The sequence below is a fragment of the Branchiostoma lanceolatum genome, chromosome 19 (genome assembly GCF_035083965.1).
Source record: "Branchiostoma lanceolatum isolate klBraLanc5 chromosome 19, klBraLanc5.hap2, whole genome shotgun sequence".
NCBI lineage: Eukaryota > Metazoa > Chordata > Leptocardii > Amphioxiformes > Branchiostomatidae > Branchiostoma > Branchiostoma lanceolatum.
In genome coordinates this window covers 9,350,529-9,377,353 of record NC_089740.1, presented here as the reverse complement: position 1 = coordinate 9,377,353, position 26,825 = coordinate 9,350,529, and the positions used below count along the sequence as shown (strand labels likewise).

At 41.6% G+C, this 26,825-nt stretch overlaps 3 protein-coding genes and 1 non-coding gene across 4 annotated transcripts; 3 read left to right on the top strand and 1 right to left on the bottom strand.

Annotated features, from left to right (window-relative positions):
* Positions 1-3,174: 3,174 nt before the first annotated feature.
* On the top strand, positions 3,175-5,801 carry LOC136425981 (solute carrier organic anion transporter family member 5A1-like). The gene is made up of 4 exons (XM_066414897.1): positions 3,175-3,247; positions 3,918-4,051; positions 4,520-4,668; positions 5,630-5,801. The coding sequence occupies exons 1-4, from the start codon at positions 3,232-3,234 to the stop codon at positions 5,799-5,801; spliced, it is 471 nt and encodes a 156-aa protein (XP_066270994.1). The 5' UTR covers positions 3,175-3,231.
* An 818-nt stretch (positions 5,802-6,619) lies between these two features.
* LOC136425450 (solute carrier organic anion transporter family member 5A1-like) lies at positions 6,620-13,646 on the top strand. The gene is made up of 9 exons (XM_066414302.1): positions 6,620-6,783; positions 7,143-7,263; positions 7,788-7,972; positions 8,263-8,427; positions 9,137-9,323; positions 9,733-9,868; positions 10,371-10,540; positions 10,859-10,923; positions 11,109-13,646. Exons 1-9 carry the CDS (start codon positions 6,687-6,689, stop codon positions 11,411-11,413), a joined length of 1,431 nt encoding a protein of 476 aa, XP_066270399.1. The 5' UTR covers positions 6,620-6,686; the 3' UTR covers positions 11,414-13,646.
* Positions 8,491-8,563, top strand: Trnak-cuu (transfer RNA lysine (anticodon CUU)). The gene has a single exon. It is a non-coding gene; the product is annotated as a tRNA-Lys (tRNA).
* Positions 13,647-14,964: 1,318 nt separating the features above from the next.
* On the bottom strand, positions 14,965-25,922 carry LOC136425449 (solute carrier organic anion transporter family member 2A1-like). The gene is made up of 14 exons (XM_066414301.1): positions 25,668-25,922; positions 24,157-24,238; positions 23,509-23,648; positions 22,951-23,099; positions 22,064-22,227; positions 21,463-21,636; positions 20,827-20,947; positions 20,188-20,378; positions 19,512-19,676; positions 18,484-18,670; positions 17,869-18,004; positions 17,190-17,359; positions 16,794-16,858; positions 14,965-16,394 (listed from the first exon to the last, which is right to left on the bottom strand). The coding sequence occupies exons 2-14, from the start codon at positions 24,170-24,172 to the stop codon at positions 16,108-16,110; spliced, it is 1,965 nt and encodes a 654-aa protein (XP_066270398.1). The 5' UTR covers positions 24,173-24,238; positions 25,668-25,922; the 3' UTR covers positions 14,965-16,107.
* Between the last annotated feature and the right edge of the window lie 903 nt (positions 25,923-26,825).

Here is a 26,825-nt window from a genome sequence, read left to right as displayed (position 1 = left end):
ATTCGAATGAATGAATGAACTTTATTGCTCGGCAGTTGTACATGCTACAATGTATGGCAACAATAACAAGACAATGAGTACTTAACTATTCTATTCTGGGTCCAATTATTGTACACTTTATACGCGTTACATTTTCAAACGGATGGGGTTCATGAGATTGTATTTAGCACAGTTATGTATCTAGCACAGTTATGAATATATGTGGATCCTTATATATTTCTGTATGACACACTTTTCATATATCATAACAATCTCGCTTAATGAACGATGCGAGCAAACATGTTAGCACTACCGTCAGTTTGTATCAGACAATGCATTTGTTTCATTATGTTTGTTGAATTATTTTTGTCCATTAAGTTTGATTTGATTATATGGTATATTACTCCTTTGTATTATCATTTTCTAATGTTCATTTTGACCTCTCAACATCATTTGTTTGAATTTGTTTGATGATTTCAGTGCTATTGTTTGACATATTGAATTGTTCTGTATTTACTCCTATGTTTAATCATTATTTTATGTTATGACCTTTATCTATTAGGCTACACCAAGTAATTTTTATGGATGACGTCCTTTGGAGAACCTAAATCTTATGCGAGAGCGCGAAAAAGAAACAAGAAGGGCCAATAAAAACAAGACGCCTAGATTTGAAATATAATAGTCGACGACACATGTTAGGACACAAATTGAATGAGAGAACACCGTGTAACAACTAAAAATTATTTCATTCATCATGAAAACAGCAATACTTTGAATAAATCAGTTGAAGTTGAACAGCAGTTCTTGTCCGGTCCTGTTTCTTTCCACATCCCATTGATTTGTAGCACTGTCGTAATTATTTGGTCATTATTACAGGGAGCGGATTTTTTTTTCTGGGAACAGACCAAAATCAATGCGCGCGCGGACGTCATCCATAGAAATTACTTAGTGTAGCCTTATCTGTAATGTGAGGGCTTCCCTGGAAATCAGTTGTTGTTAACTGAAGGGACCACCATAAAGATTAATAAAAGGTTGACAGTAGAAGTACTTCTGTCCATTGGAGCGTAGCATGCAAAGCATTGAAACCAGACCTCGCAAAAGTACTTACCCGAATTTCAATCAAGTTCTTATCCACCAGAAAGTCACAATGGTCTACTTTACAACCATGCATAGAAAACAGGGGTTTTGCCGCCCTCAACACAGAGAACTGCATCTAAATGTAAAAAATCGAGTGAATTCTAACACCCTGTTTAGGTGACGGGACCTCCTAAGTGAAGGAGTGTCAATTATGTCTAAACTTATCGTTCTGTTGGGAAAAGTGTATATATCCAAGAATAGCCATACTACAATAATTTTCACTACACGGTTTAGTTTCGGAAATAAAGGTGAATATCAAATCTCGGGGGCACGAAACGGGAAAACCTGTTTTGTAATAAGTGCCTCGGACCAAGGAGGTTAAATCGATATTTGCTCGGACCTTATATAACTTGGTAACAATATTTACACACGTGATCAATCATTGCAGGAAACAAAGCTTGACTCAATGATGCCCTACAAAAGGACTACCCAGTGAGACACCCCTTTTGCTAACAATGAAAGTTGTGGGTTGCCTGGTCATCCGGTAGCATTTTCGTCCGATACTCACTGCTTTTTTTGGCTCACATAATCTATCAAAGGGTGTGCTATAACACCTGGATTTAGTCGTGTGTTACGAAGATAGTTCGGTAGAATAAAAAAAACAACACCCTTTTTCGCAAAGTGGACGGGCCTGTTCATTATCATATCTTGTCGCTCCACTGCTGTATCCATTGACGGGCAGTCTGGCTGGCCTCTCGCAGGTCATCGTCAGTTAACTACAGCAAAGGGAACACAGCTCAGTAACTAAATCGTGAAGGATCATATTACAACTCTTGCATCTTCGTAAGGTAAGTAAAAGTTCGTCTCCTTTTCATTCTGCTTAGAAGACACTTAAAGTTTGGTGTCATGTTGAGGCCCCTCCGGCCTCAAAAAGGCTATGGTACATTTTCCTCGCCGCGTTTATTACCTTCACCAAGAAAGTTATGTTTTCGGTAGCGTTTGTATAAGTACATGTGTGTATGTGTGTGCGTACACGTGGATTAATTGGCATGATTAATGAGAAACTAAAATGATTCCATACTGGTAAATGATGGCAACTTCATACTTGTGCCCTTTGGAAGTTACGTAAAGGTCAACATCGTTGAATGTAACTGAGTCATGCAAATGAGGACCTTATTTGCATAATCAATGAGAACCACCCCTAATACATCAGTCATAAAGGTTAAATCATTTGGCGAAGGTATGAGGTCGTGAAACTCTAGTTTCTACTTAGCTCGTTTTAAATGGTTAGACAGAGGAAGAAATAAAGTGTTGGTACCCCCATCAATTTTTTTCGTAAACCCAATGGTGTCCAAGTCTAAAAATTCTTAAGCGGATTTTTCAGCTGAAAAAAATAACGTTTAATTACTCTTTATCCCCAACATATTCAGGGTTCATTCTCGCAAGATTTACCGTATTGCTGCGGCTATCACTAGATGAAAACAGTGGGTCAAGTGAACCGTAAACTAGACACGCCCAGTCAGAGGGCTGTAATCTAAAACTTGTATTGGAATGACCAAAATGCATCTACAAGCCCTAGGAATGAAGGGGGGGGGGGGCTTTGTTAAGACCTCTCCAGTTCATGGGGCCCGCTTTGCGGTACAAAGGACAACAACAGTTCCTATCATGTTGTCTTATCATAGGAACTATCCAAACATGTAAACTAGTACCAAAGTTCACCCATTGCACGCAACTAGTACTGTTTGTATGGTACCTATCAGACTGGGGCTGTTCATCACTCAGATTTTTACATGGAGGTTCACCATAAACAAGGAATACTACCTTCCGAAAATAATTTCATCAGGTTGGTAGAACATAGGATACTGGATATTCTTTTTACACAACCAGTAAATCTCACCTGCTGACGTTTCGGTATCTGTCAGACAAAAGCGCCACCCACTTCGGCTACTTAAAGCGACGAGAAACAGTACTCCAGTCAGAAGCTCTGAAGAAGGTGTCTGACAAACATCGAAACGTCAGCAGGTGAGATTTACTGGTTGTGTAAAAAGAATCTCCAATATCCAAGGAAAACTACCTAGCCTGATGTTTATGGTAGCCGTCTGTAAATGTTGTTACTATAGGTGCTGTGAACAGTACTTGTGACCCTTGGAATCAGACGACACAAGCCAAACAGACATGGCAAAAAAAGGAGGTAGGTCAATATATCAAAGAATGTCTAGACCTTGGAACTAATGCGTAAATGATGTGTTGGACTCAACATGCGTTGATTTACTCATATGTACTCATACATATTTATGTATAGGATAATTCATTTGTATCCACTTGACTGTTTGTATGTATAGATGTAGTAGACCTTACGAAAGTCGTGGTACTTTTTGTGTAAATAAAGATTTCTGTACACTTCAGCCTGTTATCTTTGTCTTTATGTTATAAGGAGGCGCTTTTATGTATTTTACCTCGATCAAGTCAACGAATAAGCTATGTATAGCAAATTTTTCCCACAAATGTGTAGCATTATTGATGACGATAATATTCATTGCATACTCCTGCCCTAAATGCAATATTCCATTAATAATAACGATAAAGCAGTTTCATACTAGATTTAAAGTTAACATACAGCTTATATTTCCTTATAACACGGGTAAATAAATTAAAAGAGTTTCATATTACATCCGTATTTGAGCAGGATATAAGACATAGGAACGTAATTATCGTCTTTTGTTAAATAATGTGTACATCCCGTGTCTAAATATAAGGCACTGAAAAGGGATTTGCCTGCGTCACACGTATGTAATATACAGCCTACTAGAAATGAACTGAGTATGATCTGACAATGAAAATGGTGTCCGTCACATGTCTAGGCACATTCAAGGGTAGGTTGGCAGAAGAGAAGGCGGTTGAATGTGGCATCGGTCCCGTCAAGCCCCGGTGGATGCGGCGGTTCGCTGACGTCAGATGCATGGTCGCCATGATTTGTATCTTCAACTTTCTTTCAGTACGTTATTGACTTTATAGACCTGGAATCGTTAGAAATCTTGAGTATAGAGGCAATGACTGTGCGTGGCCATAAAGTGTAAGTGTGTGAGTGTTTGTTTGTTTGTTTTGCGTATGTGTGTTTGTTTGTGTGTGTGTATGTACATGTATGCATGCGCGCGTGTGTGTGTATATATATGCGTATGTGTGTGTGTGTGTATGTGTTTGTGTGTGTACGCGTGTGTGTGTATGACGTATGTGTGTGTGTGCGTATGTGTTTGTGCGTATGTATGTATGTGCGTGTGTGTGTTTGTGTGTGTATGTATGATTGTGTATGTGTGTGTGTTTGTATGCGCGCGCCTGCGGGTGTGTATGCGCGCGTATGGGTGATACCTTGTGTGTGTGTGTGTGAGGGTGTGTGTTTTGACTGATAGCATCCAAGCAGTAACAACTATTGACTAATTCACTTTTTACCTCCATCGCACTTTAGGCCTCTATCCACTTCGGCTACCTGAACGGCGCCCTGACAACTATAGAGAAACAGTTCGGCATCAGCAGTTACCAGTCCGGTCTGATCAAGAGCTGTAAGGAGATAGGAGAACTCTGCATCGTGCTCTTCGTGGCGTACTTAGGAGGAAAGTAAGTTCAGCATTCTTTAATAAGACACCAGGTCCTATACCAAGAGTAGTTTGTTTCAAGAGTCTTCGAGGTCCTTACCGAATAAAACATCTCTCTTATTATGTTTAGGACAGGGGATGAAACCTTGGTGCCGTTTCAATCGCCTAACTGTAGCTCTTTAAAATGCTGGCACTTTTTGTACCCAACCTGACACATCTAGCTTTAGCTTTGCATTGGTGGGAAAGACCTGAAGGTTGAAAGTAAATGTGTACATTTTTCATGTGCTACAATGGAAAGATCAGTTGTTGCCCCTCCCAGATGGACAGGTAACTTACAAATGTGGCGTTATATATATTAAAAGGGGCCCAAAGCAATATCAGGGCCAAAAAATGGAAATGAAAAGAATTCTGAAATCTTTATCGTAGTGACATTTACTAACACTGTTTATCTCATTTGCGTAATAACTTAAAACCTCGCAAAAACGTGTCGTACGATGATCCCCTTAGTTTCGCGAGCCTACAAAAACCCCAGCGACGATTTTCAGTGAGTTCTCACATCACAACAACGTCATCTTTTTTTAAAATTCTATGTTCGGGCCCTTATATTGCGCTGGGCCCCTTTGAACATGTAGGTAGAGTAGGCTAATTGTCAAGGCAGCCGACATCAGTAATAAGGGCTAGTAACAGACGTTTAAAGCAAACGAGGGCGTTAAACAAAGCTTCAAGTTGATAAAATCAATGTCTTAATGTTCGCTATTGTAGGCGTGAACACGATTTGTCTCTAGTATTGTTTACCTAAATTATGATTTGACGCCCCCCTCCCCCTCCTTCGTGCAATGTCACAATGTCCTTTATTGTAGTAAACTATTCACCCCGACACGGCAAATCTCTACACTCTTTACAACGCAAATATGTGCGGGTGTGTCAGCATGTGACACGCTAAGGATTCCATTTTGAACTTTGACCTTTGTGTTCCCATCTAGAGGTCACCGGCCGGTTGTTTTGGGCGTGACCATTTTCCTGACGGGGGTGGGATTTATCATGATGGCGATACCACACTACCTCCTGGACCCGTACGATTTGGGGAACAACCAGGGAAACGGGACCTTGGGTGCCGGGCTGTGCCCTGCTCCAATCAACGGCTTAGGTTTGTAAGATAGAGCTTCGAAAGGACTTACGATTAGCCTCGAACCCAGGCTGTTGCCAGGGATCACAGGACAGCTCTTCAGCACCACGGCCAACACGCTCCCGGTGTAGAGCCAAATCCTTGAGCTGCCAAATACGTGAGAGGTCAGCTGCTGCACGGCACTTTTGGGGGGGGGGAGGGTTTCCAGTATATTTACGTGTGGAGTTAGGGCTGGGGTCGATGGGGGTAGGGCAAGATTCACAGGTAGGATTAGGGTTAAAATTAGGGCTAGGGTTATGATTAGGATTAGGGAAAGGGTTTGGGGCTAGAGTTAGAGTTATGGTTAGGGTTATGGTTACACTTATGCTTAATGAATAACCACGTCCCACGAATTTTTTGCACTTAGCGTACTCCTCTTACGTATAGTGTCGTACTCGGGTGTAGTAGCTGACATCTCACGTATTTAGCAAGCTAGGAAATTTGGCTTGACACCGGGGCACTTTTGCCTGAAAAGTCGTTTCACGGTTTTTACTGTACATGCGCGAGGTCACAAGTGAAGACACCTAACTTGTACGCAAGTTTCATCTATGTTCAAACGTGTTTTGTTTAGGTTTCAATAGCCTTCAAATTTGTCATGTTACCCACAGTGAATCAAACTACACATGCGCAGTGCAAACCGTGTGCCGACGTATCGTGGTCTAGTCAATACAACAATGTGTTTAAGATCGTTATGAAGACAACCATTACTCTTGTATTGTTTGTATACTTCTATTATATTATGTCATTCAAGAGACATCGGTTTAACATTTCCACATTATAATCCTTTCTAAACATTAGTTGCTGACCCAATCTGCCTCGCCGGAAGTGGGACCGGAAGTAGTTCGGACACATTGATTTACTTCATATATTTCGGGATGGTTCTGAGCGGGTTCGGTCAGAGTGCTTGGACGACTATCGGCATTTCTTATATGGACGACCACGCGCCCAAGAAAACGTCCCCTATGTACTATGGTAGGTTTTTAATTATATCGTTGTTTGGTTGAAATTCATATTTTGTTAATCGTCTCTTTGCTTCATTATGTATACAGGAAGACCCTTGTTTAACAGTGTGAAATGTCATTTTGTTAAAACTAAACACAGTAATACAAGTGTAAGGCATGTTAAGGAGGACCAGAAAACCTAAAACTTTAGTCATTAACAGTGATGAGGGGGATATGAACTCAGATACGTTTGGGACCGCATTCTTCACAATGCAGCAGCGACACCTAGCTGCAGTGCGAATTAGAACCGGTCAGTATTGCACCAAGGAAGGTAGCAGACAGATGTACAAGGAAGTTTGTTAAACCTGTGGAAATGGCACTACGTTTCAGGTATCATCTACGCCTGTGGGTCAGCAGCTGCGGCCCTGGGTTATGTGGTCAGCTCCGTTTTCCTGTCGTTCTTTGTGGACTTCGACAGAGTGGACACCGCCTCGGTCACCATCAATCCCTAGTACTTGAAATTACTTGTATACAGTATAATGTTTCCAGTAGTACGTTATAAGGCCTTATCATGGCAACGTGGTATTGTGGTTAGAGTTGTTGACTTACAATCCAAAGGTTCTAGGTTCTCCTAGAAAGTTCACGGGAAATACATACTCTACCTACTAGTAGATAGATATAAACGAGTACCTAGCTTCAGTTAGGAACGTCCTAACGCATGGGACGTATACGTAACGCCGGAAGTCCCATGTTTGAGTAAAGCCACACCTCGAGCACGTCAAAGAACCCGCAACATTTTCGGATAAGAGTGACTGTTTCCTTTATTAGTTAATGAAATAAATGAAAATAAATAGATTAAATAACTTGTCTCTTTATTTGCGTTAATTGTTCACTGCATTCAAACAGTGAAATTATACGTCGGAACTGGCCGTGATATGATTATTATCGTCATCATCATATCACGGCTTTGTTGGATGACACGAATGCTTGAATATTCTTGCTGAATAATTTGTTTTACTGCCACTTTTTCCACAGCGACTCCCGATGGGTCGGCGCCTGGTGGCTGGGGTTCCTGTGTGTGGGCGTGCCGACAGTCATCGTCTCCTTCCCTTTCTTCTGTTTCCCCAAGTCTCTTCCGGTACCGGACGAGGAGGAGGAGGAAGATGAAAGGAACGTCAAGCAAAAACCGCAAAGTGGCGATGATCCAGGGATTATCAAAGGTACGGGGTTTCACGCTCACGTGACTATGACGTCATGATTGTCCGCCATGTTGGATGGTTAACTTTCCTCCAATGGTACCTTCAGCCCTATATTCACCATGTCTTGATAGATTGCACATTCATTTTCACTCATTTTGGGACGCAAAACTGGTAGCCTCGAGTATTCAGGAGTGCCATACCTCTGCACGTAACCCACATGTAACCCACAGCGAGTTTAGAGCAGGTGTACATGTTTTAACAAGTTTTCTTCAACCTGTACATTTGTTTGACACCCCTCCCTCTTTCCACAGGGATATTTGTACAAGGGCGGAGCGTTTTGACCAACACAGTCTACATGGTGATGCTTTGCGCAAGTATCTTTTCTGTGGCCGTAGTGCAGGGCTTCACCCTCTACATACCCAAACTGGTGGAAGTGAACTTCGGCCTGACAGCATCGGCAGCAAGTCTCTACACTGGTTAGTGACAATCAAATAATTAATCAATACATCAATTGATCAGTCAACTAATCTTTTATCACAGCCCGGCTAGCTCAGTCGGTAGAGCATGGGACTCTTAATCCCAGGGTCGTGGGTTCGAGCCCCACGTTGGGCGAGCATTCTTTTTTTGTTGTCTTTTCATATAGTTTTCCTGACTTTTATCATAGACATACCGACCGACCTAAAGACCATGCACAACACTCAATATTCTATTATATTAGATTTTGAGTGTTGCTGTAAGTCTCATATTTGTAAAGTGCTGCAGTGATCCAAGCAACAATTTACGCGTTGTAACAGTTACTCAACTGGATTGATTTCGGAAACGGTCAGACGATCCAGGAAGCATCCACTACCTTTCGTCAGTAATTTCCGAAAGATCTGAGGTTCACAAGGTTTTGATTAAAACTACGTATTATTTAATGATAAATTATATGTAAATGAGGGAAGACAAATTTCAAAAAGCCCAATAGCAAACAAATATACGTCAAGACAAGGTTTATGTTAATGAATAAATTAGCATCTGTCGTCTGAGTAAAGGAGCTAATGTTTCCTCGCGGGGTAGTAGCGCAGGGCCCAGGCCCAGTTCGACACGTAGGCCTCCTTTCCTGTTGAGAGTGGGATTCATATCTACGTATCAAGCAACTATCAGATAGTAATAAAGATAAACGGATTGTGTTGTTCTGTCCAGGAGCCATTTGCATTCCTGGTAGTATCGCAGGGGTGCTGACCGGAGGTTTCGTCACCAGGAGGTGGAAGCTCCGCGGCGCAAAGTGTATGAAGTTTATCACTATCTGCGCCATCCTGGCGATTGCCACAGGAGCCCTGATGTGGATAACTCCGTGTGACTCCTCCAGTGTGGCGAGCGGTGTCGAACAGTAAGCAAATATCTCTAGTTCTGTGACGTTTTGATTTTAATAATTTCGATTTCCGAATGACCAATCATTGAGAGTTACTAAAGAAATTGAATTCAAGTTTTTCTTCATGACATCCTCGCGTCCCTAAAACAAGTTATCATCATATTTTCTGCATTTCTGTGCTATTTTCATGCCGGACTATCATGCCGGTCAGTTTAGGCATAGTCTATATTACAAACAGCCAAGGCAATTTGAGCAATCTAAACTTGCGACAAAAAAAGACAGTCATTGACAATGTTGCAAATTCCTAGTTCTTATCATTGACTTGATTTAGCAGCCTCGCAAACTTTTTTTCGCTTAAGGCCTGGCCCCCAAAAGTTGCAGTTTTGTTATGAAAAGGTGTAATATCATGTTGTCTTTCTAAATACAGGTCCTGTCCTAGTAGAGGCTGCGCATGCTCAGATAACAACCCCATTCCGGTGTGTGGTGCAGACGGTACGACGTACTACTCCGCATGCGTCGCAGGGTGTCAGGGTCTCCAACTACTAAATGGAACAGCTTTTCCGGTATACTATATACTACCTCCCTGAATGAATGAGGCTTACCTCCATTGGATGTATTATTTTCAGTGCGTCTGTGTGTTTGCGTGCCTGTGTTTCAACATACATTAATCAGTATAACTAGATATGCTATTGATGGACTGTGATAATATTTTGTGCGTGGGCAAAGTTTGGGGAAGGTTTTAGTCAACGTCGATTTTGAACCTCCTAGTGGTCTTTATGGGCAATGCTGCAAAACTTGGTTTTGCATCAAATGTTGTGGACATGCTGTGGTCTTGATTGTTTGGTGACAGATAAGTCAGGAATAAGTGGTGCAGATTTGAGCTGAGGTTATATCTATCATGATATGACTGTGGCCTATGCCCAAGAATGTCAGTAAGATGATTGTTTCAACTGGGTCAAAAGTAAATAATCTAAAGGCACCAGCTATAGTCCATAATTGCCAAGATGCCCTTATACAGAGGTGACCACAAGTACAGGATTGACTGTTACAACCTTCCATTTTCAGACGTATAACTACACGGACTGCGAATGTCTGCAGTCTGGAACGTGGGCGCTGCAGGGACGCTGCAGCACACCCTGTCCGCAGTGGAAGTTCATCCTCTTCATGGCCTCGGCCTTCTGCCTGGCATTCTTTTCCGGCATGCAGATATCTCCCTCCTATCAGGTCTCCATCAGGTGAGCATCAGGAAAAAAGGCACAAGAATTCATCTGTCAATATCAATCATGAGACCTCATACTATTTCCGGTATCAATCTCGGACGCCATTTTGAATCTGCTCACGCGAGAGCACAGTGTGACGAGACCTCGCGAGAAGTAGCGTCAAAACGAGGCTAGGGATGAATATCATTTTTGCCCCTATAACCTTTGGTGTGTGATCAGCTTCAATATTCACAAGTCTTATGATACAGCACAGTCGTTGTTTTTTTAAACCATATGCATCTTTCTAGTTTTGTTATTTCTCACACAATTGACGTTGATCTTTGTACATTTCAGGTGTGTCAAAGTGGAAGAGAAATCATTCGCACTCGGCATCAGGCACTTACTACAGAGGCTGCTCGGTAAGTTAGTAGCAGCACGTATCTTGTCGGCTTGAAGTAATTCAATGTCCAGTTTATAAAAAGCCTTTCTATATCATGTTCGGTTCGGGCAATCATGATGATAATGCATATCGTAAAAATCTACGGAACTACCGGTGAAAAACTATCATTGTTTTCAAAGTACTCATTTTCAATTTTCCACACAGCTAACATCCCTGCTCCGGTGTATTTCGGTGCCGTCATCGACGCAGCCTGCACCATGTGGCAAAGGTCATGCGGAAGTCTCAAGGCATGCTGGGTCTACGACAGAAGGCAATTTGCATACGGCTATTTCGGTCTCATGTGTGGACTGTCGGGAGGGATGATTATTTTTGTTGTAGCGACATGGGCGGTTCTTTGGCATCAGTGGAAGAAAACTAAGAAAGCTAAATTACGGGCAGCCAATGGCGTCCCCGAATCTATGACACTGATGATGACGACAACAGCCTGTAACAAGATGGCCGACGCATGACGTCACAACCAACATGGCGTAATACAGTACAGATTAGTAATGCAGGATAGGTTTTGATTTGCTTGTGCCTTTCACGTTGAAAACGTTAGTTTCATAATCTAATCGGCTAGATTTACCTCCTAACTAGCAAAAAAATTTAGGCAGTAGGTATTTCCTCAAACACTAACGGCAGGACGTTGGTACTTGGTTGAAACAAATGTCTGCTTAAGCTTCGGGTTTGTCTGTGGTAGTTCAACATCCAATTGTATCAAACAAATAATTTCAATTATCTGAGGTTCAACCATCCAGCATGTCTATCATAGTGACTGCTTACGTCATTGTCAACTGACTGCAAAGTCACGTGACTAAAGCGTAAGCAGTCAACTGGCAACAATACTGCTGCCGTGTGATTAACAATTTATCTTATTCTTATTCAAACATGTATACATTCTGCAATTTTTTGTACAATTAATACACATGGCCTTTCCAAATGAAAGGGAAATATAAAACGAATGCAGTACATATTACTTTATATAACACAATTATGAATACCTAGCGCCTATGAAATGTTTAATATTACTATAAGCTACACGTTGTTAAACCGCATTTATCAAACTACGCAATTTGCGCACAAACATGTTAGCATTGCATATGATATGGCAATATATTGGTTTTCATTGGACAGTATGCTTATTATCTTCGCCGAGTACTATAGTACTCAGAGAAGATTATGTTTTCGGTTGAGCCAGCTGTTTGGTGGGTCTGTATGTATGTCAAGAGCATAACTCAAGGAACCTTCGATGAATCTTTATGATTTTTGGTAGGAGTGCAGTGGTTGTACAAAGAAAGGTCAAGTTCGAAAATGGTTCACCTAGCGTTTTTCAACAGTACTACAGCAGACTTTTGATTTTTGTGTGTTTGTATGTAGGCAAAAACAGTGGCGGAAACGTTGATCGATCTTCATGATTTTTTGTAGGTGTGTAGATGTTGTAAAAACGGAGGTCAAGTTCAAAAATGATTCTCCTGGCATTTTCCATCTGTCCTGCAGCGGGCTTTGTGTGGATGTGTATTTGTATGTGGACAACATAACTCGAGAAGCTGTAGATGCTTCTGTATGATATTTACTGAATGGTTAGGGTTTACAGAAAGGAAGGTCAGGCTCGATAATGGGCCTTCTAGCGGGTACCTAAGATACTGCAGCAGAGCTTCAAAATTTCGAGGCATATTTTCTGCAAGTGCTATGGTCATGATTTTTGTGTGGTAGATAGTTCATGCCACAGGAATTAAGTTGTGTAAGTTTGGGCTCCCTAGCGTCTTGTTTGGAACTGCAGTGGGTGTTTTTGTTTTGACCTTCGGACATGAATTACTTGAGAAGGGGTCACAGGTCGTCGTGAAGTTTTGTATGTAGAGAGCTCAGATGGTGCTTTACACAATCAATAACTAATCATGCAAATCAGGAGCTCATCTGCATAATTAGTAAGGATAGTTAGTAAATCCACTATTCCATAATGGGGCATGTGACAGTGTTCCCGAAACAGGTCAACAGAGGGCCTTGCCTAAAAGTATAAATAAACAGATGGGGCACATAAATAAACAGATGGGGCAGTCTCAGTATACTCCAAGCAGATGTGTGGATCCGGTTGGTTTTTAACGTGTTCAGTTTAGGCATTTTTGTCCAACACACGGTTGGAGACATAACGGAAAGATAGAAAGCCGGACAAAAACACCTAAAAACATGTGAATAACCAGCCGGACCTACACCTCTGCTCAGAGAGTACACTGCACCAAAACTGCACCACCAGGTATGGAAAAGTCACATGTACTATGTCTTTCAAAATGTGGATGATATGGAATAAAGATTTATTCTATTCATATATATTGACTGCACCATTTCATCATCACTTTCAATATTTTGTCATGACCAGTTTTAACATATATCAGCACACTAGACATTTATACTAGTCCTGTACCACCAAATGATTTTAACTCTATCTAGATTGGACTCATCCCCCCCCTCCCCATCTATCATAACTTCAAAACGGCATGGTGTATGATCAAATTTGCAGGGGGTGATAAGCATGTAAATATTAATCACTCTCCATAATAAGCCTTGATTATTTGGCGAAGATAATGTGTTCGTGGAACTCTAGTTATGTATGCCATTTGTATTGGTTTATGGTATGGTACAATATAAGCCTGTTGTTAAATTCTAGATAACATATTTTGAACGTAGTAAAAGTTATCTGTATTCAAAGCTGTCGTCATTATGTGTTTATTTTTACGCGATATGTGTTTAGAATAAAAATAAAAAATCAACTAAATCATGAAATGTGAGACAAAGTTTACAATACTTTCCTGCGGAAGAAGCCAGATAATTCAAAACATTTATCTTTTTTATTTATTTATTCAAATTTACCCTATTTTTGGAGGGATTGCCATAACAGGTGACTATCACCTTTTCAAGATGTCAACCCAGACCAGACTGTAAGGTTTGGACCATCGCACTCCGGGGCACGGAAAGGTAGGGTGTGACTCTCCCCAATCACGGGACCTCAATTTAACGTCCTATCCCAGGGACGTCCCTATCCGAAGCTAGGTACTCATTTACACATGAGTGAAGTGAGGACATTTGTGTTAAGTGCCTTTCCCAAGGGCATTTGTTCGTCCCTCCCCAACCGACCCGTGATGGTCATGGTGGCGAACTCTGTTTGCCAGGCAAACATGCAACCGCTTACTCCCGAAGCAGACGTTGTAGGGGAGGGACCTCTAAATGGACTTTCCTATGCCACACATGGATAAGCCGTCAAAAACAATCACTTAAAAACACATGTATCTACATTTCAAACCTCAAATCTTTACCACCCCTGCAAAGCTGGATTTGTCAGGTTGCTTTAGGTGAAAAAAGCAGGAGTTCAACTCCAGCATTCTAACGAGCTAAAGACAGAAGTTTCAGCTAGATGAGACCAGGATTTCACCCCCCATCCTAATATATCAGTCCAACCATAAGAGAAGGGTTCAGAGGTCAATCCGAGCTCAAAACATGACAAAAATCACCTATTTTGGCCAGATTTTTAAAAGTCACATTCTTCTGTCCTCCCTAAAAGTGGACAATTCTGACCAACATTTGACCAGGAAAAATTTGTTTTTAGCAAAAGTACTAAAGGGTATGCAGCGTGCACTCTACTGCGCAACTCTATTAGCTGGTCCCTCCCCTGTAGGTAAAAATTGTGACCACGGGACATATGAGGAGAAGATCACAATTTCCCCCAGCAACCTCAACTTGGATAGTTACAATCGCCGTTGAAGAAGGTGGTTTTAGAATTATATCACACAAGAAGTTTCTTTTTCTTTCGACAAGTCGTGTAAATACAAGAAGAGAAGCAACACTTCAAGACAAGCGCACAGAACAATTAGACCGGCCAAAGTGGAGCTCGAACTATTTTTGTACCAGTACTTCAGCATGATCTAATCTTAATCAAAGACTAAACATCGCCCGTATGATGGTTTATTGTTTCAAACTCAAATTTTTCATGTTACGGTTAAAAGTGAAAAGCACCAGATTCTCACAACGATATGGTAATTTGCTTGTTTTATTCATATCTTCATTTAATATGATACATTCAAGAGTATCATCGTCTACATTTTTAAGTATGAAGTCAGTCGCAGTCATTGTTTCACAGTCCAAGGGTTAGACCAAGTTTACTAGGTGATAGAGCAATAACCAAATAAAGTAGGTCAAAAGACATGGAATGGCGTATTGTTTGAATATATATAAACAAGTGCAAAACTACAAAATACAGATAACTTTTACCACGTTTCGAATATATCCGAAAAGATTGCATAGTTCTTTATCTAGAATTCAACAACAAGCTTATATTACATCATACTTGTACCATAAATGAATATAAAAGTCATACATAACAAGTACACTTTCCAATGAAAACCAATGTATTGCCATATCATATGTACGGAGATTGCAATAGTACTATAGTAATATAAAGATTTCACAGATATTCGTAATTGTGTTACATACAAACTTATGCACTGCTTTCATTTTTATATTTCATTTTTTGGGGAGCTGTACTATATATGTCATTCGTATACATTGTACAACCTTTGGAGAAGTATGATAATTGTTTACAGATGCCTAAATATATAAGGAAATAAACTATTTTACACACGGCAGCAGTATTGCAAACCTCCTTGGGCCAACTGACTCCTTACGCCGTAGTCACGTAACTTTGCGCTCACGTGATTTGCGCTCACGTGATTTGCAATCACGTGACTACGACGTAAGCAGCGCTCGACATACTGGAAGGTTGAATCTTGAAGATCAGACAAAAGCAACCGCGGCATTTTTTGGTTTATTCAATGATAATAATATTTCGATTGTACTCTCAACTGCAACATTTGTTTGTCGTGGTTCTCTATAGGGTACCCTACTATGATTTTGTCCGCGTCGATGTCGGTCACATTGTGGTCCTTAACATTAGAAATCCACATAGGACGGAAACTGTGCTCTGCTATCGAGTTAGGAGGCAAATTTAGCCGATTCATTTTCCTTACAGCGAACCCGCGTATAAATGATTTAGCTCTGCTATAAGGAGAATGAGCCGATTGAAACTAACGTATTCAACCTCAGGCTTACACACACTCTGTACTGTATTACGCATGCGCGCAATGTTGGATTGTGACGTCATGAGTTAGCCATCTTATTACAGTCTGGTCTCGTCATCATCAACGCTATAGGGTCCTGCGATGCCATTGGCTGCCTGTATTTTAGCTTTCTTAGTTTTCTTCCACTGGTAACTAAGAACCACCCATGTCGCTACCCAGAAAATTAGCACCCCTCCCGACAGTCCATACATGAGGCCGAGGTAGCCGTATGCAAATTGCCTTCTGTCGTAGACCCAGCATGACTTGCGACTTCCGCATGACCTTTGCCACATGGTGCAGGCTGCGTCGATGACTGCACCGAAATACACCGGAGCAGGGATGTTAGCTGTGTGGAAAATGATACAAAGTTTATTCTTAATACATACCTGAGGGCTAATTGAAAGAACAAACAACAATTATGATAATGGTAATGATAAATACAATGATATTAAGGGATACATCAAATATTTAATGCTATATTCTAAAATCTACATGATGTAGTTTTGTTGGATTTGACTTCTTCTTTTGAGGCATTGGGAGAATTTACCCACTTCTTTTATGATAATAATGAGTTTTTTGTAAAAATGATCATAGTCCTTCATGGTAGTGCCATGGATTTTTACGATATATATCATCATCTTAATTCCTCGAACCGAACTTGATATAGAAACGCTTATTATAAACTGGACTTAAATTATTTGAATCAATTTTTGTCGCGGAGTAGCCAATACATGTGATAACTTACATAGCAGCCTCTGCAGTAAGTGCCTGATGCCGAGTGCGAAGGATTTCTCTTCAACTTTGACGCTCCTGAAATTTACAAATATCAACGTTAATTGTGTGAGAAAACCCAAAAGTTGAAAGACGATTAAAAAACAACAAAACTATGCTCTATCCTATTATATGACTTGTAAATGTTGAAACTAATGTCACCAACAATGATTGGGGCAAAAATTTGACTTGTAACAAATAATATCCATCCCTAGTCTCGTTTTGGTGCTACCTCTCTCGAAGTCTCGTCACACTGTGCTCTCGCGCGAGCAGATTCAAAATGGCGTCCGAGATTGATACCGGAAAAAGTACTTGATTTAGGTCTCATGATTGACACCTGAATTCTTGTGCCTTATTCCCTGATGCTCACCTGATGTAGACCTGATACGAGGGAGATATCTGCATGCCGGACAAGAATGTCAGGCAGAAGGCCGAGGCCATGAAGAGGATGAACCTCCACTGCGGACAGGGCGTGATGCAGCGTCCCTGCAGTGCCCACGTTCCAGACTGCAGACATTCGCAGTCCGTGTAGTTATACGTCTGAAAATGGAAGGTTGTAACAGTCAATCCTGTACTTGTGACCATCTCTCTATAAGGGCCCCTTGGCAACTGTGACCACTATTTTGTGGCCCTTTAGATTACCTTTCCATTGACCCTAGGGAAACAGGTATTATAGGTTATATTATTAGTCTATGATAGATATAGCTAGCTAGAACTAAATTCTGCACCGACTTATTCCTGACTACAACTACTATCTGGCCCGAAAAGCATGGCCACAGCATGTTGAAACAGAAGGTACATAAACAGAAAGTTCAGCTCAGAGGTGTTACCAATAGAAGGCACTCGGGGGTTCAAATTTGAACTTTAACCATTCAGAACTTACACACATACAAAACGTGATATCATCACAATCCTTATCATCACAATCCACTGATAGCACCTTGATTTATGATTGACCAATGCTTGTGGAAACATCGGCATTCAAACGCACAGCCACACCCAAAGCAATACTTCCGACGGAGGTAAACCTCCTACACGGAGGTAATTACCGGAAATGCTGTTCCATTTAGTAGCTGGAGACCCTGACACCCTGCGACGCATGCGGAGTAGTACGTCGTACCGTCTGCACCACACACCGGGATCGGGTTGTTATCTGAGCATGCGCAGCCTCTACTAGGACAGGACCTGTATTTAGAAATACGACACAATATGACACCACTCCTAATGATAGGTAAAAGGTATCTTTTGTAGGTAAGAATTTAAGCGAGGAAAAAACTTTTGAGGCTGCTAAATGAAGTCAACGAGTAGGACTAAACTAGGTACACACTCTCTTTGCAACATTGTCAATGGTTTTCATTATTGTCGTGAATTCAGTAAGTTTAGATGTAGATCATTTTCCGTGTATGCTTTGTATCTTATGATATGATTACTATACCTAACCTATACGGTATACGGTATACTAGTAGTACCCCGGTGTAAAAAAAAAAAAAAACAGCAATACAGAAATGAAGAAAATAGTATGATATCCTGGGTTAGGGGCTGGAATACTATTAAGAACTACGTCTCGTCTTAATGTTAATGCTTTGGGAGCTATCAAGGATTGATCATTCGAAACTGATGAAAATCAAAACGTCACATAACTAGAGATATTGGGAATTGCTTACTGTTCGACACCGCCCGCCACACTGGAGGAGTCACACGGAGTTATCCACATCAGGGCTCCCAGCGCAGACCCCAGGATGGAGCAGATAGTGACGAACTTCATACACTTTGCGCCGCGGAGCTTCCACCTCCTGGTGATTAAACCTCCGATCAACACTCCTGCGATGTTACCAGGAACGCAGATGGCTCCTAGACAGAACAACACAATCCGTTTATCTTTAACATCTACTTACATAATTGCACCAGGGCACATAATTCCGCCACCCTGTTAAGATCTCCAACCCAATGCCCCCCCCCCCCATATATATAATGCACTTATGTAAATCCAAACAGTGCAGACCTGGGAGGGATACACTAGTAATCTCTCAACCCCACTGATATTCAAAGACAGAGTGGTGGATTTATGTTATCCGGCAGATTAATGTAAATGGAGGTTACTACACCATCTACTATTCATATCTAGAAAATTAAGGCTTTAATGAACAGTAGTATGTATCTTTACAGTGCTATTACGAGTTACAGTGTAATTTGGTTTCGATTGGATAAATTGTGGCTTGGTACGTCGATATGAATCCCACCCTCAACAGGAAAGGATGCCTAGCTACGTGTCGAACTGTCTGGCACTTCAAGCAACACTCTAAAATCTAATATGATATTGAGTGCCATGGTATTTAAGTCGGCATGTCGTTGTTAGCAATAAATGGAGAATTTAAATAAAAAGTGAACAATAAAGATTTAAAAATACCCTGGGATTAAGAGTCCCATGCTCTACCGACTGAGCTAGCCGGGCTGTTATGCAAGAGTTAGAGATGGTCTTTGCGAAGCAACGCTAGCCACTGATAGAAGATAGTGGATGCTGACTGAAACATCTAACTCTTTAGAGAATGTAGCTCAATGCTTTATTTATTTTGCATTTTGACCGGTTGAATGATTGATTGACAGATTGATTGAGAGAGTGATAGAAGTTGATTGAGACATTGATTTGTTAACTGATTGGTTGGTTGGTTGGTTGGTTGTTTTATGCACTGACCGGTGTAGAGACTTGCTGCAGATGCTGTCAGGCCGAAGTTAACCTCCACCAGTTTGGGTGTGTAGAGGGTGAAGCCCTGCAGTAAGGCCACAGTAAAGATACTGGCAGACAGCATCGTCATGTAGACTGCGTTAGTCAAGAGGCTCCAACCCTGTACAAATATCCCTGTGGAAGGAGAAAAGGGTGTCAGACAAATGTACGACATATCAAGACACGGCAACAGGTTAAAGAAAATAAGTGTTATCAAATCAACTTAAAAATATTGAGAAGGGATCTCTACAGTAAAAACCCCGCACACAACATTGTTATGTAAACATCATTGTTTAAGAGGCTCCACAAATAGATTTATCACCAAGAACATGAGGGGTGCTAAAGATAACGCAATTAGGTGATTCATGTGAATGGATGTGAGGCATTTTGATTTTTGAAGCAGCAAAAATTAGGGCTGAGTCCCTTCGCTATGGTTCGAGTTTCCAGCCAAGCACACCGATCGTTCCTGCTCCACTCGTTGTGCGTTGCATGTATATTATGTGAAGTTTGGAGGCCTACATTCTATCAAGACAAGATAATTAAGTTTGAATAAAGGGCTTCAAATGAGGTAACCTTGAAGTAAAGTTTATCATCCAACATGGCGGACAATTCTAACGTCATAGTCACGTGATTACTAAACCCGTACCTTTGATAATCCCCGGATCATCGCCACTTTGCGGTTCTTGCTTGACGTTGTTTTCATCTCCATCTTCCTCCTCCTCCTCGTCCGGTACCGGAAGAGACTTGGGGAAACAGAAGAAGGGGAAGGAGACGATGACTAGCGGCACGCCCACACACAGGAACCCCAGCCACCAGGCGCCGATCCACCGGGAGTCACTGTGGAAAATAACAAGAAATCGAAGATCTCATACTTCCGTAAATTTCTTTTTGTGGATAATTTCTTCTTCTATTCATGATTTCTCGCTAATTCTGTCCAAGTTATTCTGTCTATACATTTTCCTGCCAGCCTTCGTGTCAACATTTGTACCCGGGCTAAGCCAATCCTCTCGTCCTCCCGTGCTACCAGAGCAGATAATCTACGTTTACATTTAGTGAACTGTTAACAAAAATAAAATGACAATTGAGTAAAGATATTTACGTTTAGCTAATATCTTAATACTAATAGATACTCATATTCACCAGAGTGGAGTGAGAAAATAAGTGTTAAGTGCCTTTCCCAAGGGCAAAACATTGGAACTTGCCAGGTGAACCCTAACACAAGAACGCCTTGCCACCATGAGGCCTAATCATATACTCCATTATGTATAAACTTGATTTTACGCACTAGGGATTGATGGTGACCGAGGCGGTGTCCACTCTGTCGAAGTCCACAAAGAAGGACAGGAGGACGGAGCTGACCACATAACCCAGGGCCGCAGCTGCTGACCCACAGGCGTAGATGATACCTGAAACGTAAGAACATTTCATACTGTTAAACAAGGTTATGTAATCACCTGCCGACGTTTCGTTGACAGTTTGCTTTACTTCACACTGCAGCTAGGTGTCGCTTCTGCAGTGTGAAGAATGCGGTCCCAAACGTGACTGAGCTTGTATCGCCCGCACCCCCACCCCCCAAATCATGGCTCATGATTGGAGTATATTCTATGATCCATAACGCCGCCTTAACATTTAACATGTAGTCTACTGTATAATATGCTGTAGTACACAACCACGAGCATTGACTTTGGCAAAATAGCAAAATGTTGAAAATTAACAAGTTGATTTGACTTCAAAGCAGCATGTAAACGGCAACGTGATAAAAGTAGTCGAATTTCGAATAAACAAATTTAAAAGGAAGATGTTCATTTTAGGCCTCTGGTTCATATATATACATTCTCATCTAATAAGAATTACACAAAATCAAACAACGAATACATTCACATTGAACGTTGCCCCAACAACGATATATTTCAAAACCTACCATAATATAGAGGGGACGTCTTATTCGGCGTATGGTCGTCCATGTAGGAGATACCGATAGTGGTGAAGGCACTCGGACCGAACCCGCTCAGAGCCATCCCGAAATACATGAAGTAAATCAACGTGTCAGAACTACTTCCGGTCCCACTTCCGGTCAGGCAGATCGGGTCAGCAACTGATGTTTAGAAATGATACAATGTGGAAAAGTTAGACCGATATTTCTTGAGTCCTACAAACACAACAAGATTAGTGGTTTTCTTCATAATGACCTTAAACGCATTTTTGTTTTGACTAGACAACAATAAGCCGGTACACGATTTGCAATGCACATGTGCACTTTTATACACCATGAGTAATATGTCAAAGTTGAAGGCCCTTGAGAAGCAAAATACATGTGGACATAGCTTGCGGTTCAGGGGACTTCACCTTTGACCTTGCGCATGCGCAGTGAAAACCGTGAAAACCGGATTTAAGTCAAAATTCCATCGAGGGCATGCTGGCCGTGGTGCTGAAGAGCTATCCTGTGTGATTCCTGGCAACAGCCTGGATTCCAGGCTAATTTGAAGTTAAATTAAAATTTTGTTGCTGTTTGTTTTACAAACCTGAACCGTTGATTGGAGCAGGGCACAGCCCGGCACCCAGGGTCCCGTTCCCCTGGTTATTCCCGTAATCGTACGGGTCCAGGAGGTAGTGAGGTATCGCTAACATGGCCATCCCTACCCCCGTCAGGAGAATGGTCGCGCCCAGAACGACCGGCCGGTGACCTCTAGATGAGAACACAAAGGTCAAAGTTACAAACGAAGTCCTCAGTGCGTTATTTGTTGACACCTGCAAATATTTGCGTTGTAAAGACCGGAGAGATATTTGCTGTGTTGGGGTGAATAGTTTACTACAATAAGGGCACTGTGACATTTACTTCAAGGAAGGAGGGCATCAAAACATTAAGTAGTGACACTAAATAAACGAAAATCTTGTTCCAGCAAGTTATCTTTTCCATTGCAACACATGGTTAAGTCATGAAAACGATCACCTCGAAACACATTTACCCACAATTAAAACCTCACCGGTCTTCCCCCCACTGCAAAGCTGGATTTGTCAAGTTTGTTTGGAGGTCAACTTAAGCATCTTAAAGAGCTATGGTCAGAAGATTGAAATGACACCAATATTTCACCTCCTGTTCTTATGGGTCAGCCCAGTCAGTCAATAAGAAAGCAGGGGTCAATTACAGGGCAAAACATGGCAAAGGTCAATGGGAAAAATAATCTAAGGGACCATTAAAAGTGTGCACATACATTTGCTAGCTATAGTTCTATAGCTATAGTTCTTATGAAGAGGGGTTCACTCGTGTAGCTTTGACAGTACTTGAATGTATGTATGTGAGCACCTAGACTAACATATCATAAGATGATATCTGACAAATTATATGACTCTTGAAACAAACTACTCTTGGTATAGGACCTTGTGTCTTATTAAAGAATGCTGAACTTACTTTCCTCCTAAGTACGCCACGAACAGCACGATGCAGAGTTCTCCTATCTCCTTACAGCTCTTGATCAGACCGGACTGGTAACTGCTGATGCCGAACTGTTTCTCTATTGTTGTCAGGGCGCCGTTGAGAAAGCCGAAGTGGATAGAGGACTACACAACGCGAGGGGGTAAATAAAGTAGATTAGTCGATAGTTGTTACTCCTTGGATGCTTTCAATAATTTGAACACGCACACACAAATTCACACAGACACACACGCACACAGTGCCACACACACACACACGCACACACACACACACACACACACACACACACACACACACACACACACACACACACACACACACACACACACACACACACACATACACACACACACACACACATACACACGCGCGCGCGCGCACGAACACGCGTACATTATTAGCATACACGCACACACGCACACACACTCACAGACATTATACGCACACACTCATTATAGTCACCCACAGCCGTTGCTTTGCTACTCAAGAGCTTTATGCGTTAACAATTCCAGGTCTATCAAGTTACTAACGTACCGTAAGAAAGTTGAAGATACAAATCATGGCGACCATGCATCTGACATCAGCGAACCGCCGCATCCAGCGGGGCTTGACGGGACCGATGCCACATTCAACCGCCTTCTCTTCTGCCAAGTCAGCCTTGGACGCACTGGGATCTACACGTGTGACGGACACCATTCTTATTGTCATATCATTCTCAGTTCAGTTTTACTAGACTGTACATTACATAGTGACGTAGGTGAATATTTTGTCAGTGCCTTCTACCAAGACACGAGATTTACATATTTAAAAAAAAGACGATCGACATGTTTTCAAGTATCCTATGTCCTGGTTAAATACGGGTGTAAATGCCAACTCTGTCAATTCTTTACCAGTGTTTTAAGAAAAGTTAAGTTGCATGTTAAGTTGACAACGTTAGATTATGTTGCAGTATAGAAAGTGCTTTTCGTTTATGGCATACTGAGTACTGTATTTAGGGCAGAAATATGCTATGAAGGTTATTGTCATTGATAATGCGACACATTTGTGAGGGCATTTTGATACACATAGATTATTCTATGACTACGGTGAAATACGTCCAAGCGAGAAGGTGCCTCGAGCACGTTAAAAGGCACTACTCTCCTTATAAAGTAAGGACAGCAATAGCAAGATTAATTGTGTTACCTTCTTTCTCTGCCATTTCTGTTTGGGTTGAGTCTTCTGATTCCAAGCGTCACTGGTTTCACAACATGTGCCTGTACATCACCTATAGTGACAACATGTACAGACCGCTACCATAAGCACATTAGAGAGTCTTGCTTGTTTGTTGCACGCCTCTGTGTAAAACCTGATTGATATATGTGTTTGAACAAGCCAAGTCTGGTAGGCACTATACACACAGTACTAGTTTTATGCAATGGTTGAACTTTGGTATTACTTAACTGTACCTGTTACGGCCAGGCAATTGTTTCGTTAGCTTAGCAACTTTGCAAATCTTTATACGTCACAAGCACGGCAATGTGTTCCATTGTGAATTGTTTTATCTCATGACATACACGCTTGTTTTTTGTGTGTGTGTGTGAAGGGGGAGTGTCTAAAATACCAAGGATAAAATGTACAATTATGTCATTATTAGGCAAATAAAAAATGGGTAGCCGTGTCAACTTTCAAATTATTTTCTTCATTTTCTCTCCCCCACCTCTTTTTTCAAGGTCAGTGGGTGGAAGGTTTCTCACTGGAAAACAATGGACACTTGACCTGCGACCAGAGGTGTGTGTATGTTTGTGTGTGTGTGCTTGTGTGTGCGTATGTGCGTTCATGCGTGCGTGCGTGCGTGCGTGCGTGCGTGCGTGCGTGCGTGCGTGCGTGTGTGTGTGTGTGTGTGTGTGTGTGTGTGTGTGTGTGTGTGTGTGTGTGTGTGTGTGTGTGTGTGTGTGTGTGTGTGTGTGTGTGTGTACCCTCAGTACTGACCCTGTCCTGTTTGAACTAAGCAACCCACTCAGACTTTAAGTCCTCTGACTGGGCGTGTCTAGGTTACGGTTCAGTTGACCCATTTCACTCTTCTACGAATCATCGCAGCAACACTCAAGATCTTGTAAGAATGAACACTTAATATGTTATAATTACTGATGAACTATAACCATAAGTTCTTAAATTTCAAGCAATACCATCTGACACACCCGACAAAAAGATGTTTAGACTTGGGCACCATTGGGGATGAAAGACCTGGGTGGGGGTATCAGAAACTTAAAGGGCATGGCACACTTCATTGCTTTTTTCTGCTTAACCGTTTGAAACGAGCTAACTAGAAATAAACGCGGCCTCTAATGATACAACATAAACTACGTAGGTGAAGGTAAGGTAAGGTAAAGATCAGGTATAGCCGAGGCCGTAGCTAGAGGGGCAGTGGGTTGTTATCTAATGTGTCGATGGCGCGGTATTTGAAGGTGGAGTCCATCCTTCCACTAACTCCCAAACCAAAGGAAGGTACAAATTTACACCCTGGTGGATTTAGGAAAGTCGTGTTAAGTTCTTTTCCCAAGGGACACAACGCCAGAAATGACAGGAATCGAACTCATGATCATGACCTCTAGAGCTCAACTTCGTGTCCCCTACTAGCGACTCAGCGATTCGACGTCACACTAAACTTTCAGTGTATTCTAAGCAACATGAAAAGGAGACGAACTTTTACTTACCTCACGAAGAGGCCAATGTTGTAATATAATCCTTCACGGTCGAGTTACTGAGCTGTGTTCCCTTTGCTCTGGTTTCAGACCCGTCCACTTTGTGAAGAGGGGTGGATCAGTTTTTTCTCTCTCTACCGAACCAGACAAGAAACAATATTCATAACAGGCGACTAAATCTACCTTTCAACAGGTTCTATATCCTATCCTTTGATAGATTTTATGAACCAAAGGCAGTGAGTATCGGACGAATATTTTCGCGGATGACCTGGCTACCCACACGTTGGATTGTTAGCAAAGGGGGCGTATCGCTGGGTACTTCTGTTGTTCGGCACCTTTGACACATGTCTCCCGCAATGATCTACCACGTGTTCGATCATTGTTATAAATACATTATATAAGGTCCGAGGCATTTACGATACTAATATAAAATGTGTTTTCCTTTCTGTGACCCCCAAAACTTGATGTAAGAGGCTGGTATGCTTGCTCTGTCTAGGTGACCCGCTATAAGACAGAGCCTATTTGATAACAAGGTGGCCAAACAAAATGGTGAATAAGTAAACTATTTGGTGTTTGTAAAAGACCACTTCACCTTTACAATACAAGTTGTTCATTTCGTTCGCACGGGCACATTATTTGTACTCTGTGAATATAGCTATGCAATGTGATAAAGGAAGAGTCAGCTTAGAATGTGAAAATATTTAACCAAAATATCAACTTACTTACACGACTTACTTACAAAGACCACGAAGCACAATATTATGGTAAGGCTGCACCAAGTAATTTTTATGGATGACGTCCGCGCGCGCATTGATTTTGGTCTGTTCAAAGAAAAAAAACAAGAAATTCCGCTCACTGTAACTATGGCCAAAGAGTTACGACAGTGTCGCAAATCGCAAGATTAACATAAAACTTGTCACGCGAAATGCATAAATAAGGAAGTGGCTACTGACAGGATGGTCCTGTCAGCAGTAGAAAAAAATTGCACTGCTGACAGGACGATCCTGTCAGCAGTGGAAATATCTGCACTACTGACAAGATCATCCTGTCAGCAATGCATTTTTTTCTACTGCTGACAGGATCATCCTGTCAGCAGTGCAGATTTTTCCACGACGATGTCGGTCAGGGAGAGCTGACGTTCGCGCAACTGTACGAGAGACTTGTAGCGGC